Raw genomic sequence first — 15,922 nt, forward strand, 5'->3', positions numbered from 1 at the left:
AATTCGCTGAGAGGCATAGATACTGATGAAAAAAATTTTTTTATTCGTTTTAGGAGTGAGTTTTATTATCGTGTACTCGAGAACCGAGTTTTTCCCTGAGTTGGGATATGTGATGACTGCGTAGTTAATGTTTTTTTTACCAGGATTGCTGTACCTCCGCCGAACTGAGATTGAGGTCTATCCGTTCTTACGATATCGTGACAGGGGAATTGGAGCTTATGCCTCGCGGTGAGTTTAGTCTCTGATAGAAATATAATGTCTAAATCATTGTTTTCGATGAATTTGAGTAAGAAGAATCTTCGTTGTTGCGTCACAATGGAGTTGACATTGATTGTGGCCATCTTTAGAGATGAAAGAGTTCGTGAATTTTCCTGTGAAGGAGGTGTCTCGTGTGGTGTTGCATTGGATGAGTTATCCATTATACTGTTTCAATATCGTAACCTATCATGCTGATGATGGAGTTAATCTTAGCGGTGTTCAGAGCCACCTGGTTACTGATTTCCCTGATTTTTGGGCTAATTGATTCAATGAGTTCCTTTTTGAGCGTTTCAAACCAAGGAGGGATGTTTTGGTTTGCTGGTTCTGGTGGAGGATAATGGGAGTTGGTAAATTCACGACTCCTTGGGGCTTGGGGGGGCTGTGTGTGACCGTGTCCTTGATGTTGAGATCCAGCAGCTGCTGCAAATGAGACGGCTGGGTTAACTTGCTTGCTGATGACCCTAATACGAGCTTTGGTCGTTGCCTGCCCACCATGAGCACGCTCTTTCACTAAATTCGCGATAGCTCGCAGGATGCCCTGTGTTACCACAGTTGGCACATTTCAGTTGATCTTTGCCAGCTTTCGAATCCAGGGTGCATTGGCCAGGTTGGTGAGATTCAGCACACTTCACACAACGGAAAGGGAGACTGCAGTTCGAGCTGGCATGGCCGAGTCTCTGACACTTTTTACATTGGAAAATCTTTTGTTTTTTGAAGTGTTCGCAGTATGCACGCTGATGGAGAAGAGTTTTCACCTTAGTGAGCTCTGTCAGTTGACTGTCGTGCGAAACTTGGATGATAAAGTTGTGATTTGGTTTTTTCTTATTGAAAATTACTTTGGTGACCTTGACAATATTCACATTAGTCAACTCCAGCCCTTGCAGCTCAGTAGTAACGTCATCAGCCGTGAAATCGCCCTGGATCCCTTTCAGAACAATGGATTTGGGTCTGAGATATTTCGGAGTATATGTGTAGTATTGACAGTTCTGTGCCTTCAGTACGTCAATGATAGATTTGAAGCTGTCAATGGTAGAAGCTAAAATGGACACTTCCCCTGGTTCAATGGTTTGTCTCACCTGAAATGATCCTTTCTGTAGGTCCTTGTTCAACAGGAGCGTAATGATATCATTGAGCTTGACGTTCGCCACATTTATTGGTGGGGGTTTTGTCACTTTCACATTATTGGGAACAGTCTGAGGGGCCGGATTTGGCAGTGATTGATGATTGACAGACACTTGGGAGATATCCTCAGGCACTGCAGGGGTCGTTCCGTTGGTAGTGTCCAGATCCAAGCTAGAAAAACTGTTGTCGTGGCTTGGAATCTCCATTTTGCTATTTTCACTATTATCCAGGATTTTAGCTTTGCTGGTTCTCTTCCGTGGGGGGAGTGACCAAGCGTTATCATCCTCATCGTTCTCATCAGCTGTGCTGGATGTCTCAGCTTGACGGCTGTTGACAGGCGACCTTCTAGTGCTGGGATTGTTGAGGTTAGGAACTACTTTGTGGTTACTACGTTGTGTTCCATATTCTTTCTGTAGATTACGGAAACTTCGGGTAAATTCACGTGTTGAGAGGGTGACTGGTTTTGTTTTTTGTTGTTTTAGAGGAATTTTGTTTCTATTTTCATGAGCAGATTTTCGCTTAGTTTGCGTATTCGGGGTGCGTTGGGACGCATCGTTATGTCCGTTATTTGACATGATATTGCGAGTATCGGGCACATAATACACCTTTTTGCTCACTGGGATGATTCCCTGCTTCCTCCTGGGAGGGGATTGCGTAATTAAACTATTGCTCGACTTGGAATTAATCGTATAGACGACTCACTTTCAGGTTATCCAGTCAGTCGTAGTACTAACCAGTACTAACCACGCTCAATGCTGCTTAGCTTCAGTGATCGGACGAGAACTGGCGTGTTCAGCGTGATATGGTCGTTGGCTGTCAAAATGAAGAAAAAAATATGCTATTTTAACGAATTATCATAGGCTCATGTACCAAATTCACACAAAAATTTTGATCAGTAGACAAATTTATCCAAAGCTACATAATGTACTATTCTCACGAAAAAATGGTCTAACTCATAATTTCACGGAGGATTATCTACTTCTGTAATGGACAATTTCTAATGCTGATCAACAAGTTACAGTAACACCCTTTACCACTGCAGAAAAAAACCTCAGAAACAAATGTCACAAGGAATATTGTTGAATCTTATGACTGAAGAATTATGGTATAATCAAACCCATTATTGCGCATAACCGTTCTTATATTTAAAAAACAAAAAAAGAAAGAGCCAACGGCACGTGGTGTTCCCAAGCGGTCACCCATCCAAGTACTAACCACGCTCAATGCTGCTTAGCTTCAGTGACTAGACGAGAACTGGCGTGTTCAGCATTTTTTTTTTTTTATTAGAATGTTTATTTAGACCAAGTTTGATCAGTTACATTAGTTACATTATATAGGGTGTCCCAGAATTGAACGTCCAGACTTTAAACTTAAGTTGGAGGTGAAATTCTGGATCGAAAAGTCCTGAGCGACTTTTCGATGAGACGCACCCTCTTCAACTTATTCAGGGTTGAAGTTGGACGAATCAGGGGCGTGGGATAACCGCTCGCACGACGGTGAGGAAAACATACGAGTGTGGTGGTGTTCCCACCATACCGTACTACTCCCCTGCGGCGGCAGAAAGAGATGACTGGCGTCGGTTGGTAAGAGGAAGGGGAGGTGTGCACGTAGTTATTGTCTGTTCAAACACATGCACTTTTCGAGCTAATGAAATTAACTTCACTCGAAAGAATATTAAGACTAAGTTTAGAATGTTTTTATTTTTTTTTTGGTTATTTGTTCTCTTGTAAGGAGAAATAAATACACAAACACAGAAGTTTAAAATTTTACAATGTTTTATATTTTAGGACGTGGAATTGGTAGAATTTTCATGTATTTGATTAAATTTAAAAACTTCACCCGCTTATGGCAATTTAATACGAAAACAATGAAGGTGACAATATAAAAGTAAGATATTCAGATCGCGAAACTCGGACTGGAAAACCTCGGATATGCGTGAACGGACCCGGTGTGTCCCTTTCGAAGACGAAATTTTAACTGACCGTAACTGACGGGAGACCAGAGGTATTCGGACACAGCTACGAAGGTTTGCGCCGTAAAATGCTAGAGAAAATTATCGAAATTGTTTTATCGTCGCCACTGCAAGGGATTAAGTTATAAACAACTGTAATATTTGAGAGGAAGCGATAAATAGTAGAGAGGTTATATATAAAAAAAGGAGACGTGACCTTAAGAGTTTTTTTTTCATGCGGGTTGGGGAAGATCCTAAAAACAAATAAAAACGGGGATTTCCCAAGCCCGGGGAGAAAACATTTTGGTTACAATTTTCAGTACTCACGACATACCCGAGGCTTCCCAAGATTAATAAATACCTTCCTTCTTCTTCTCCAATTTGGAGATGAAACATACTCCCCCCGTTGAGAGTATAACGATCAACAACATCAATTCAACTACCAGTACAGAAATTCAGAATTATTCAGAAGTTGACGTTGGCAAGGCATTTAACATTGCGTTTGTAGATTCCATTAGCTGTCTTCACGGTCACCACTCGTACGATGTGATCTGCTCCTGGATGTAACGTAAGTGCTCGTCCGAGTTTCCACTGCATAGGCGGGATATTATCTTCTTTCAGCAAGACAATCGAATCTTTCACGATGTGATGAGTTCCAGTGGTCCATTTTTTTCGAATATTGAGCTCATTCAGATATTCTTTATTCCATCTGGACCAAAAATCTTGCTTCATCCTTTGGATCATTTCCCATCTGGTCAGTCGATTGATTTTTTCATCGCTTAGATCATGTTCCGGGGTGCTGGTGAGAGGAGTACCAATCAAAAAGTGTCCTGGTGAAAGGGCTTGGAGGTCGTTTGGGTCACTCGACACAGAGGAAATAGGGCGTGAGTTGAGAATCCCTTCGATTTTGATGATCAGTGTATTCAATTCTTCAAACGTAAAGAGACTGTTCTTGGTTACTCGTATCAAGTGATGTTTGAAAGACTTCACTGCGGCTTCCCAGACCCCGCCAAAGTGTGGAGACAGTGGAGGTGTAAATTTCCACTGAATCCCTTGTTTGGCCAGAGCCCGCGATATGGCAGCGTCCTGTTGGGGTTCTTGTAATTTCCTGATGATGGTCTTCAGTTCGTTGTTAGCTCCAGTAAAATTTGTCCCATTGTCTGATTCTATTATTACTGGTTTTCCTCTACGGGCAATGAATCGGTCGAGGGCGGCTAGAAACCCAGCCGTGGTGAGATCACTGACCAGTTCGAAATGCACAGCTTTCACGGAAAGACAAATAAATACGGCAACGTAAACTTTGATTTTGCTTCTGTTACGATATTTCTTCTCCTTGATCAGAAATGGTCCACAGTAATCAACCCCTACATTTACGAACGGCCTCATGGTTTGAGCAACTCGAGTTCCTGGCAGATTTCCCATGATGTAATTGGTTGGAGGAGGATTGGCCCGACAACAGATTGAGCATTTTCTGATCACATTTCGAATGGTGCTCCTTCCATTCAAAATCCAGTAGAATTGACGGGTGGCATAGAGAGTGTTCTGGATACCTGAGTGACAATGCATGAGATGATACTTGGAGATGATCAATTTTGTAATGAAGCCTGTTTGTGGTAAAACAATTGGTTGCTGTTGTCCAAAGGAGATTTTGGCATTCTGTAATCTGCCGCCTACGCGTAGCACTCCTTGATCATTGACGAAAGGATTCAATTGTTTTAGTCGAGTTGAGTGAGTTCTGGTGTCAGTCCTATGTTGCTGCAGCACTCGAATTTCGTCTCCAAGGGCCTGCTGTTGAACGAGTTTGATGATGTAGAGTTCTGTTTCTTTCAATTCAGCTAATGTCACCCACCCTTGCCAACGTCTATTTTGCTTTTTTGTAATAAATCTATAACAATAAACAAAGACTCGGATTAACTCATCAAATGATTTAAATTTATCGAATAGAGATAAATCAACAATAGAATTCAGACATGTAATTTTTCTTTGTTCTTGATCATCAACTGGAGCTTGCATTGGTTGTTCTGGCCACTGTCCTTCCGGTAGTGTCAACCAGACAGGCCCAGTGGTCCAGAGCTCATTTTGTGTAAATTCGATTGGCAGTTGTCCTCTGGACAAGGCATCAGCAGGATTATCTCCTGATGACACGTGTTTCCATTCAGCATTTTGGGTTAAGGATTGAATTTCAGAAATTCTATTTTGGACGAATGTTTTTAAAGTGTGAGGGGGGGTATGAATCCAATGAAGAACAATCATGGAATCTGTCCACAGAATTGTCCTGGCAATTGATATACTGAGAGATGAATGTACAGATTTGCAAAGATTCGATAGGATTAATGCACCGCACAGTTCTAAACGTGGGATGCTGATAGATTTTAAGGGAGCTACTCGGGATTTTGAACATAATAGATTAATTTTTACATTGCCCAATGCATCTATGGATTTAAGATAAATGCAAGCTCCAAAACCAGTTTCACTAGCATCACAAAATCCGTGGATTTCATTTCTGGTTGAGTTTTTTATAAGAATTTTTCTTTCAAATTTCAAATCATTGATCAATGACAACTGGTTACAGAAGTCAGTCCATATAGTCAATATATAGAGAGGTATAGGTTCATCCCAATCAAGTTTTGCTGACCACAGTTGTTGTATAATATTTTTGGCCTTTAGAATAATTGGGCCTAGAAGACCCAAAGGATCAAAAATCGCAGCAATTTCTGACAGAATTTTTCTTTTTGTCGTTGTTTTGGCGATTTCAATTTGTCGAGCAGTGTAATTTATACTGTCATTTTCGGAATTCCAGAAAATTCCCAAGGTTTTCAATGTTTTATCACCGTCAAGTTGTAATTTTTTGTTGATTTCTTCTTCAGCCAACCCTTCAAGGAGTTTGGATTCATTTGAGGCCCATTGTCGCAAATTGAGGCCTCCTTTCTGCAATAGTTGAGTGATTTGATCTCGCGCTTCGATAGCTTCTTCTAGTGAATCAAACCCAGTTAGAAGATCATCCACGTACATATCCCGTTGTAGAATTTGTGATGCAATTGGATAGTGTGTTGCTTCGTCTTGTGCCAATTGTTGTAGACATCTGATGGCCAAGAATGGTGCTGCTGACAATCCGAAAGTTACGGTGTTGAGTTCATATGTCGCTATTTGATCCTTTTCATCTCTCCATAGAACTCGTTGAAATCGTCGATCTTCAGGACATATGAGAAACTGTCTATACATTTTTTCAATGTCTCCAGTCAGAGCATATTGGTGTGCTCTGAACCTGACTATCAAAGAAAAAATGTCATCTTGAATCGTAGGTCCAACTAATAACGATTCATTGAGGGACACCCCTGTAGACGTCTTTGCTGATCCATCAAAAACGACTCTATCTTTGGTTGTGGAACTGCTTTCTTTGAGTACAGCATGATGAGGAAGATAGTAACCTGGAATTTCGATGTCTGATGCCTTGGACATGTGGTTAAGCGTTAGGTACTCTTTCATTACTGCTCGATATTGCTCTCTCAGAGCTGGGTTTTTATCTAATCTACATTCTAGAGATCTGAAACGTCGGAGTGCTAATTCTTTGGATTCGCCAAGATGAGGTGAATCAGCTTTGAACGGGAGCGCGACGACTGCCCTTCCATTGGAATCTCTGGTGTAATGTTTTTTAAAAAATTCTTCGGCTAATTTTTCTTCAGGTGACCATGGCTTATTTTCCGGCCCGTGTTCAATTTCCCAAAATTTAGTAAGATCAAATGTGAGGTTTGTGACAAATACCTGTTTCTTGTTGGAGTTGTTTGAAGCACTGCCACCAACCACCCAGCCCAGTCGAGTTCTCTGCAATATGATGTTGGGCTCACCATTGTTAGAGAGATGGTATTGTCCACTGGTGAAAAGCGATAGACTCGGTCCTGAACCCAATAACATATCCACAGGCCTTGGTTTATAAAATTCTGGATCAGCGAGTTTGACGTGAGCTGGTATGCTGAACATCTCTCTCGGGATAGTTTCTGTCGGAATGAGCCCACAGATTTCTGGTATACTCAAACACCGGAACTCCTTTTCATATCTTCGATTTGTTGCTTGTAGCTTTACGGTAACGAGATGATTAGTGTTGGTAGAAAGTCCATTGAGAGCACCAACTGGAACTGAGTATTTTTCGGTGGCTATGCCAAGTTTTCGTACTAACCTTTCGGTTATAAAATTGGCAGTTGATGCGGTGTCTAGTAAAACTCTGCAGGTGACTGGTTGATTATTTTTGTCCATTAAATTCACCATAGCACTAAGAATGATTTGATCAGTTGGTGGATTATTAACTAAGGTGACCTGCCTCATGATAGAGTCATTTAGTCAACTGGAAGAATCTTTTACTTGCGATTCATCGCTGGTGACTTTGGTTTTGTTATCAAGGTTTTCATTTTTTTTACTATTAAAGGCCGCATGAAGAAGGGTGTTGTGCTTGTCAGAACACACACGACAACTGGATGTGGAATAGCAATCACTGCTTCGATGATTGCTCCTCAAACAGTTGTAACAATAACCCTTATCCTTGGCAATTTGAAATCGTTGCGACACTGGACGTAGTTTAAATTCTTCGCATTTGAATAGAGGATGCAACTCCTTGTTGCATACTGGACAATCTCTTTCTCCTCTCTCTATATTGGTTACAAATGCTCGTGCATATGTCCTCTTGGGAGCTCTTCGATCTCCTGGTTGATGGCTGCTGGTTGATGTAGTTGCTAAAGATTGATTAATTTCTCGGCTTGCTAGTCTCGTTGCCCTGTGAGACATGAATTCCAATAAGTTGTCGAGTTTTGGGAAGGAATTCTTCTCCAAAGTCTTGTCCCAATCATCTGCTGTTAATCGATGTAATGCATCCTCAAGTACAATCACGATCATCTCTTCCGAGGGATTCACTTCCATGGCTTTCAGCATCTCGATGTGCTGACGTGTATCATCTACCAGTTTGAGGAGTCCCTGCGAAGTTTCCTGGTCTTGTTTGGGCGATTGAAGTAACAATCTTATATGCCTGGAGATGATCAACCGTTTATTGGAATACGTCTCTTCGATTAGTCTCCATGCTCGCGCGTAATTTTCATCATTGATTGGCAGCATGCGGATTTTATCGAAGGCTGGCCCTTTCAGTGCATCACGAAAATATGTGAATTTGTCCACTATAGTTAAGTCATCTCTGTCGTCGATCATGGACTTGAATTCTCCTTTGAACGACAGATATTCTTCATAATCACCATGAAAGGTTGGGAGTGATGACACAGGTAGTTTTAATTTTCTGCGGCCACTTGCACTCACACTAGAGACGATGGAAGGTGCCCCATAATTTCCCATCACTTCTCCTCTAGTGACAGCTTTGAATTTTTCATATTGAGCGATGTTGTCTAAATAATTGTTCTGAATGCTGTAAACTTCGTCGATTGAGTGTTGCTCGAATACGGGATCCAAAGTGCTCAATTCTTCTAACATTTCTTCATGATTTCGTATCATATCTTGATATTTCTTGATTTGAGCATCAATCTTCTGAGGTTCGAGAATTGCATTTTCATAAATTGATAGGAACTTCTGCATTTTTGTGTTTTCAGCAATCCATATTTTCATCCGCTTCGTGATGAATTGAATTCGTTGAGTTATTTCCTCTCGATTTTCCATCTCGGCTGATTGATGAGCACTAGTTAACTTCACAAAACACTGTAGTTAAGTTTTATGTAATATCTTTAAATATTAATTTTTTTTCGTTTTCTGTTTGAAAATCCGGCTCGAAGGACCAAAATTATGTGCACGTAGTTATTGTCTGTTCAAACACATGCACTTTTCGAGCTAATGAAATTAACTTCACTCGAAAGAATATTAAGACTAAGTTTAGAATGTTTTTATTTTTTTTTGGTTATTTGTTCTCTTGTAAAGAAATAAATACACAAACACAGAAGTTTAAAATTTTACAATGTTTTATATTTTAGGACGTGGAATTGGTAGAATTTTCATGTATTTGACTAAATTTAAAAACTTCACCCGCTTATGGCAATTTAATACGAAAACAATGAAGGTGACAATATAAAAGTAAGATATTCAGATCGCGAAACTCGGACTGGAAAACCTCGGATATGCGTGAACGGACCCGGTGTGTCCCTTTCGAAGACGAAATTTTAACTGATCGTAACTGACGGGAGACCAGAGGTATTCGGACACAGCTACGAAGGTTTGCGCCGTAAAATGCTAGAGAAAATTATCGAAATTGTTTTATTGTCGCCACTGCAAGGGATTAAGTTATAAACAACTGTAATATTTGAGAGGAAGCGATAAATAGTAGAGAGGTTATATATAAAAAAAGGAGACGTGACCTTAAGAGTTTTTTTTTCATGCGGGTTGGGGAAGATCCTAAAAACAAATAAAAACGGGGATTTCCCAAGCCCGGGGAGAAAACATTTTGGTTACAATTTTCAGTACTCACGACATACCCGAGGCTTACCAAAAATAATAAATACCTTCCTTCTTCTTCTCCAATTTGGAGATGAAACAGGAGGGAAATGAAAAAAATGAACACCCGCCCGCTACATAAAAACTATTTACTCCTCCCCTAATTAATCCCAAGGAATGAAACCAAGGGCATTCGATGGAGGAATAAATCCCCCCTCGATTGAGGCCCATTACATCTCTTAATCTAATCGAAAAGGAGAAAAAAAAACTCGTTGCACTCCGGGAGTGCAGGCAGAATTGAAAACTTGAACTTATGGCGGGTTGGGCACTTTTCCGATCGTCGATTCACGTCCCTAGTGAAATTCTCTACTAAATTGAGTATATTTTCGATTTTTCGGGTTTTCCTACTTTTTCGGCTTTCCCATAATTCTTAGCGATTTTCCGATCCTCGATTCACGTCCCTAGTGAAATTCTCTACTAAATTGAGTATATTTTTGATTTTTCAGGTTTTCCTACTTTTCCGGCTTCCTCATAATTTTTAACGATTTTCCGACCGTCGATTCAAGTCCCTAGTGAAATTCTCGACTAAATTGAGGATATTTTCGATTTTTCGGGTTTTCCTACTTTTCCGGTTTTCCCATAATTTTTAGCGATTTTCCGACTTTTGTATTAACACTTTAGATTTGTTTTTTTCAACACAATACCATAGCAGCAACACCATTCAAATGGAATATCTAAATAAATAAAGTTTGCTTTTAATATACATTTATAAAATAAATATAAAAAAAACTCTCAATCTCGTCTGTCACGAGGGCACGAACGAATGCCCATGCAAAGAATGCGTATACAGTGATGCCAGACGGGGGCAAAAATCCCACGCGTGGGGGTTTCATGCGCAACTCCCTCGCGCAACTACTGCTGCGGAGTGGGGCAGTGGGAAACGTGTGGGTCCCGCATCTGGCATCACTGTAAAATGTCATCTGTCGCGAGTTCACGAGAAAATGCTCACCCACAAAAGTGCCCAACGCGCCATAAGAAGTTTTCACTTCAAAAACAGCGTTAAAAATTACAGCGCTGGAAAAAAAAACCCGGCGATTTAATCTTTTAAAGCCCCATTGGCCCTGTATGAGATTTTCATTTTTTCTTTCAGCGAAGGAGAAAAAAAATGATGAATCGCTGATGATTTTTTTTTTTGGGTGTTCATTGTTTTCATTTCCCTCCCCTTCCTCTTACCCTCCGACACCAGTCATCTCTTTCTGCCGCCGCAGAGGAGTAGTACGGTATGGTGGGAACATCACCACACTCGTATGTTTTCCTCACCGTCGTGCGAGCGGTTATCCCACGCCCCTGATTCGTCCAACTTCAACCCTGAATAAGTTGAAGCGGGTGCGTCTCATCAAAAAGTCGCTCAAGACTTTTCGATCCAGAATTTCACCTCCAACTTAAGTTTAAAGTCTGGACGTTCAATTCTGGGTCACCCTGTATAATGTAACTAATGTAACTGTTCAAACTTGGTCTAAATAAACATTCTAATAAAAAAAAAAAAATGCTGAACACGCCAGTTCTCGTCCAGTCACTGAAGCTAAGCAGCATTGAGCGTGGTTAGTACTTGGATGGGTGACCGCTTGGGAACACCACGTGCCGTTGGCTCTTTCTTTTTTTGTTTTTTAAATATAAGAACGGTTATGCGCAATAATGGGTTTGATTATACCATAATTCTTCAGTCATAAGATTCAACAATATTCCTTGTGACATTTGTTTCTGAGGTTTTTTTCTGCAGTGGTAAAGGGTGTTACTGTAACTTGTTGATCAGCATTAGAAATTGTCCATTACAGAAGTAGATAATCCTCCGTGAAATTATGAGTTAGACCATTTTTTCGTGAGAATAGTACATTATGTAACTTTGGATAAATTTGTCTACTGATCAAAATTTTTGTGTGAATTTGGTAGATGAGCCTATGATAATTCGTTAAAATAGCATATTTTTTTCTTCATTTTGACAGCCAACGACCATATCACGCTGAACACGCCAGTTCTCGTCCGATCACTGAAGCTAAGCAGCATTGAGCGTGGTTAGTACTTGGATGGGTGACCGCTTGGGAACACCACGTGCCGTTGGCTCTTTCTTTTTCGTTTGTTGAATAAATACAAGAACGGTTATGCGCAATAATGTATTTGATTATGCCATAATTCTTCAGTAATACGATTCAACAATATTTAATATGATATTTGTTTCTGTGGCTTTTTTCTGCAGTGGTAAAGGCTGTTACTGTAACTTGTTGATCAGAATTAAAAATTGGCAATCACAGAAGGAGAGAATGCTCCGTGAAATGATTAGTTAGACCATTTTCTCATAATAATAATATTACATTATGTAGTTTTGGATAATTTTATTAACTGATCAAGATGTTTGCGTGAATTTGATAGATGAGCATATGATATTTCGTTAAAACGAAATTCTTTTTTTAATCTTGGCAGCCAACGACCATATCCTGCTGAACACGCCAGTTTTCGTCCCATGGTTCTTGTCTGGTTCGCCCAGCGACCACTTCACTAACGAGTGCTCTGTACAAAATTACAAAATTGATAACAAAAAAAGACACAAATCGTCAGTAAAAAGTGATAAACATAAGGCTACAAATATATTTAAATGACCAAGTCCATGTAGGTTGACTAATAATAACAAAAAACTTAGTAATTATCAGCTGAGTACATCTAACCTCCAAAGTCAAGACCGAGCTCCCATGGGGAGTTCAGGTGGAGAATTTTCCCAAGTGTGGGAAATATTTTTACGACGGGTCCGCTGGGTCAACCTATTGTAAACGTCTCCGAGAAGTGCGGACACACTAGGGTTGTTTATGACCAAAACAGCCCAACACGTGGACAACCCAAGGAACAATAGGGCCTTGTCTTTGGGACCCTTCTCACCCTGGTCGAGTTGAGGGCGGGGGCCACTCCAGATTGAGCTCTCGAGGAAAGCACCCGAGTTTTCCAGCGCAGTAATCTTTTAACGCGACTTACATCTAAAAATTGTTTGTAACTAAATCTAAATAAATATTGTGACATTTTGATGAAAGTGAAGCTAGATTAATTTCCAACACAAGTTATAACCACACCAGACCCACGCAAAAGGAAAAAAACCTCCACGTCAAATACGGCATCTTGTAAAAAAGCCACAATGAGTCAGTAAATTCCCCTGAAAAATAAGTTTTCGCCATTTCAAAATGATGACATGGATTTAGAGGAAAGTTTGGACTACGAGGGGGTACCACAACAAACTAACAACAAACAAAGCACAGAGAAAAAACCCAAGAGACCACCTCGCTGGTTCTTCATGGCAAATTAGAGATACACAAGGTATTTATGAAAGCACTCAAGGACATTCTAAACACTGAATATTTTGTCAAGTATCACGAAAATTACACAGAGGTTTTTACGGACACCGCTGAACATTACAAACAATTGAAAGAGATTTGGCAGCAAGAGAAATTGAATTTCCACACATTTACCAATAAAATGGAGAAACGTAAAACTGTTGTGATCAGAGGGCTACATAAGGACACAGAAACTGATGAAATCAAGCAAGAACTCAAAGAATTAGGTTATACCCCTATAAACGTTAACATAATGAATAAAACGAAGTGGACGAAGCATATGGTAACTCTCACAGGAGAAGTGGCTCTAAAGCAATTGCAACAGAAAGTTAATTACCTGGGGAGCATGAAAATTTTCTGGGGAGCTTATATAAACAAAAGAAGAATCACCCAGTGTCATGGGTGTCAATCCTGGGGACATGCAACGTCCAATTGTTATGCAAATCCAGCATGCCTGAAGTGTGCACAGGAGCACCTAACAAAAGAATGTACTAAACCTCAAGATGAACCAGCAAAGTGCGTCAATTGTAATGAAGCACATCCAGCCAATGCCTTGGTATGTGTGGAGTATCAACGTAGACTGAGGATGCTGGAGAGCAGGAAGACTTCTGCGGCTCCAGCTCAAAACATCAGACAGAAGCCCAGACCTCCGAACATCCAGAACAAGAGCCACTACCCAGACTTGACGAGTCAAACAAGTCCCAATGACACATCGAGGCCACCAATGGCATCATCCTATGATCAAAATTCAGGTGAACCCGCTCAAAACGTAAATCGACCCACTCAAAATGTAACTAGACCCAATTTGAGGGCATCACAACCTAACTTGGGGACATTGAATCCAAATCATAACAATATTAATCCAAATTACAATCGAGTATTTAGTGAAAACTGTAATGTCAATTCAATCAACAATCAGGGCTCACTGAAAGAGTTTTTGGACTTAACAAATGAAATTAGAGAACTAATTAAATTGTTTAACGTTTCGCAAATGCTCGTGGAAGTTAGAAACTTTAAAAAACAATTAATAAACTGCACCTCTGCTGGAGATCAATTCCAATTATTAATACTCTTCTGTCAACGGCTAGACCATGGCTAATTTAAACATTTCCAGCTGGAATGCAGATGGCCTCCAGTACAAACTGGGAGAACTGATTAACTTTATGGATTCACAAAGTATAGATATTATGATGATAAATGAAACTCTATATTGGGAAAGGACAAGACTGACTGAAATTAAAAACTATACGTGTCATTATGAATTTAGGAAAAAAGGTACAAGGGGAATTCCAATGTTCATCAAAAATTCAATTCCACATAAGAAAATTAAAACACATAAAGACATTACCATGGAACATATATGTATTCAGTTCACGAGTAAAATTAAGCCAAGCATCAGACATGGAGCAGTCCTCGGAATAATGCCCATGGAACTCTTTTAATAGATTTCTGTCTCCAAAATGATTGCATTGTCCTCTTCCCTGATGAACCCACACACTTCCCAGATAACGGAACTAGACCCACAACCATTGATCTAGTTTTGAATAAGAATATCTCCCAGCTGTCAGAAGTTGAAGTTCTCAATCAATTATCATCAGATCACAATCCCATCTTATTTAGGCTAGGCTCTCAAATAATACATGAAGATAATAGGCTCGCGTTCGATTATGATGTAGCGGACCGGATAAAATTTAAATCGATGCTTGATCAAAAAATACAGGACAAAGAAATCTCTGAAACAACTGACGAACTTGACAAGTCAGTTCAAAGTTCTACCAATGTTATTCAAAATTGTATAGACGAAACAATACCTATTAAAACATTTAGACAAATTCAGGACAAATTACCTAAATACATTCTTGATGCGATTAAAGATAAAAATAAAACCCGTAAACTCTGGCAACATACTAGGTTACAATATTATAAACAAGAGCTTAAGAAGAAAATAAATAAAGTAAGAAGTCAAATTATGAACTTTAGGAATGGAGAGTGGGAGAAGAAATTAAAAAAACTTAATGTGCATGACAACTCTTTGTGGCGAATGACTAAGATTTTAAAAAAAGTATTTACTCCGATTCCAACCCTAGTTAAAAGAAATGAAGAAGCCTCAACTAATAAAGGAAAGGCAAATATGCTAACCACTGTAACGTGACATTTTCTATGGGGGTCGGAAAATGCCCATCACCTTCGCCCTACTTCCCATTTATCTAATTATACTCAAGAATTTAAATCAATGGACGCCAGATACTTTTTAAGCCGGCAGTATCAAACCGGAATTTTTGACTGAACCTCGATCCTTGAATTCCAAAATACGCAAAAACGAAAACGTAACTAAAACATATAGATAAAAGAAAAGGAGAGAAAATCAGATTTCGGGGAAAGGTAACGGTCCTCGGGTCGCTCAGTGTGCTAGGTTATGGAGAGAGGGGTGAGTTTCAGGTGGAACCAGAGGTATTGGCTACAAAATAAGGGATCTAGGAGGGGAAAAATAAAAAAAAGTCCCAAGAATAAGCAAATTACGTATATTCTTCCAAATTTTCCGCCCTCCTAATTATCTATACAAATAATATGCAAAACTTTACTAACATTAATTCTCTTCGACATTTCCTTTAATTTCTTTCAATTTTGGCCAGGATTAATAACCCTGGATAATCTTTAATAAATTCCCAGTTACTATCAAAGCTTCGCGATATGTTACCACATACTTCGTCTAATTCCATAAATACGTGTCCCTTAAAAATTCTCCTCCGAACAAGGCAAATAATTAACAATTCTTAGAGATTTTGCAGCGCATCTAATCTAA

At 39.7% G+C, this 15,922-nt stretch overlaps 1 protein-coding gene and 1 non-coding gene across 2 annotated transcripts; one reads left to right on the forward strand and one right to left on the reverse strand.

Moving 5' to 3' along the window:
• Positions 1-3,796: 3,796 nt before the first annotated feature.
• On the reverse strand, positions 3,797-10,995 carry LOC135168340 (uncharacterized). Its single transcript, XM_064132412.1, has 6 exons — positions 10,979-10,995; positions 10,759-10,921; positions 10,450-10,479; positions 9,494-9,544; positions 7,688-9,019; positions 3,797-7,642 (listed from the first exon to the last, which is right to left on the reverse strand). The coding sequence occupies exons 1-6, from the start codon at positions 10,993-10,995 to the stop codon at positions 3,797-3,799; spliced, it is 5,439 nt and encodes a 1,812-aa protein (XP_063988482.1).
• Positions 10,996-11,747: 752 nt separating this feature from the next.
• On the forward strand, positions 11,748-11,866 carry LOC135169982 (5S ribosomal RNA). The gene has a single exon (XR_010300296.1). It is a non-coding gene; the product is annotated as a 5S ribosomal RNA (ribosomal RNA).
• The last annotated feature ends 4,056 nt before the right edge of the window (positions 11,867-15,922 follow it).

Source organism: Diachasmimorpha longicaudata, chromosome 1, assembly GCF_034640455.1.
Source record: "Diachasmimorpha longicaudata isolate KC_UGA_2023 chromosome 1, iyDiaLong2, whole genome shotgun sequence".
In the NCBI taxonomy this organism is placed as follows: Eukaryota; Metazoa; Arthropoda; class Insecta; order Hymenoptera; family Braconidae; genus Diachasmimorpha; species Diachasmimorpha longicaudata.

Excerpts from the sequence above, each read along its gene's own strand:
- LOC135168340 (XM_064132412.1), bottom strand. Across the intron at positions 10,480-10,758 it reads ATGGCGCGTTGGGCACTTTT|ATATTCCATTTGAATGGTGT; the intron begins GTGGGTGAGCAT and ends TTATTTATTTAG. Across the intron at positions 7,643-7,687 it reads TCACCAGCGATGAATCGCAA|GTCACCTTAGTTAATAATCC; the intron begins GTAAAAGATTCT and ends ATCATGAGGCAG.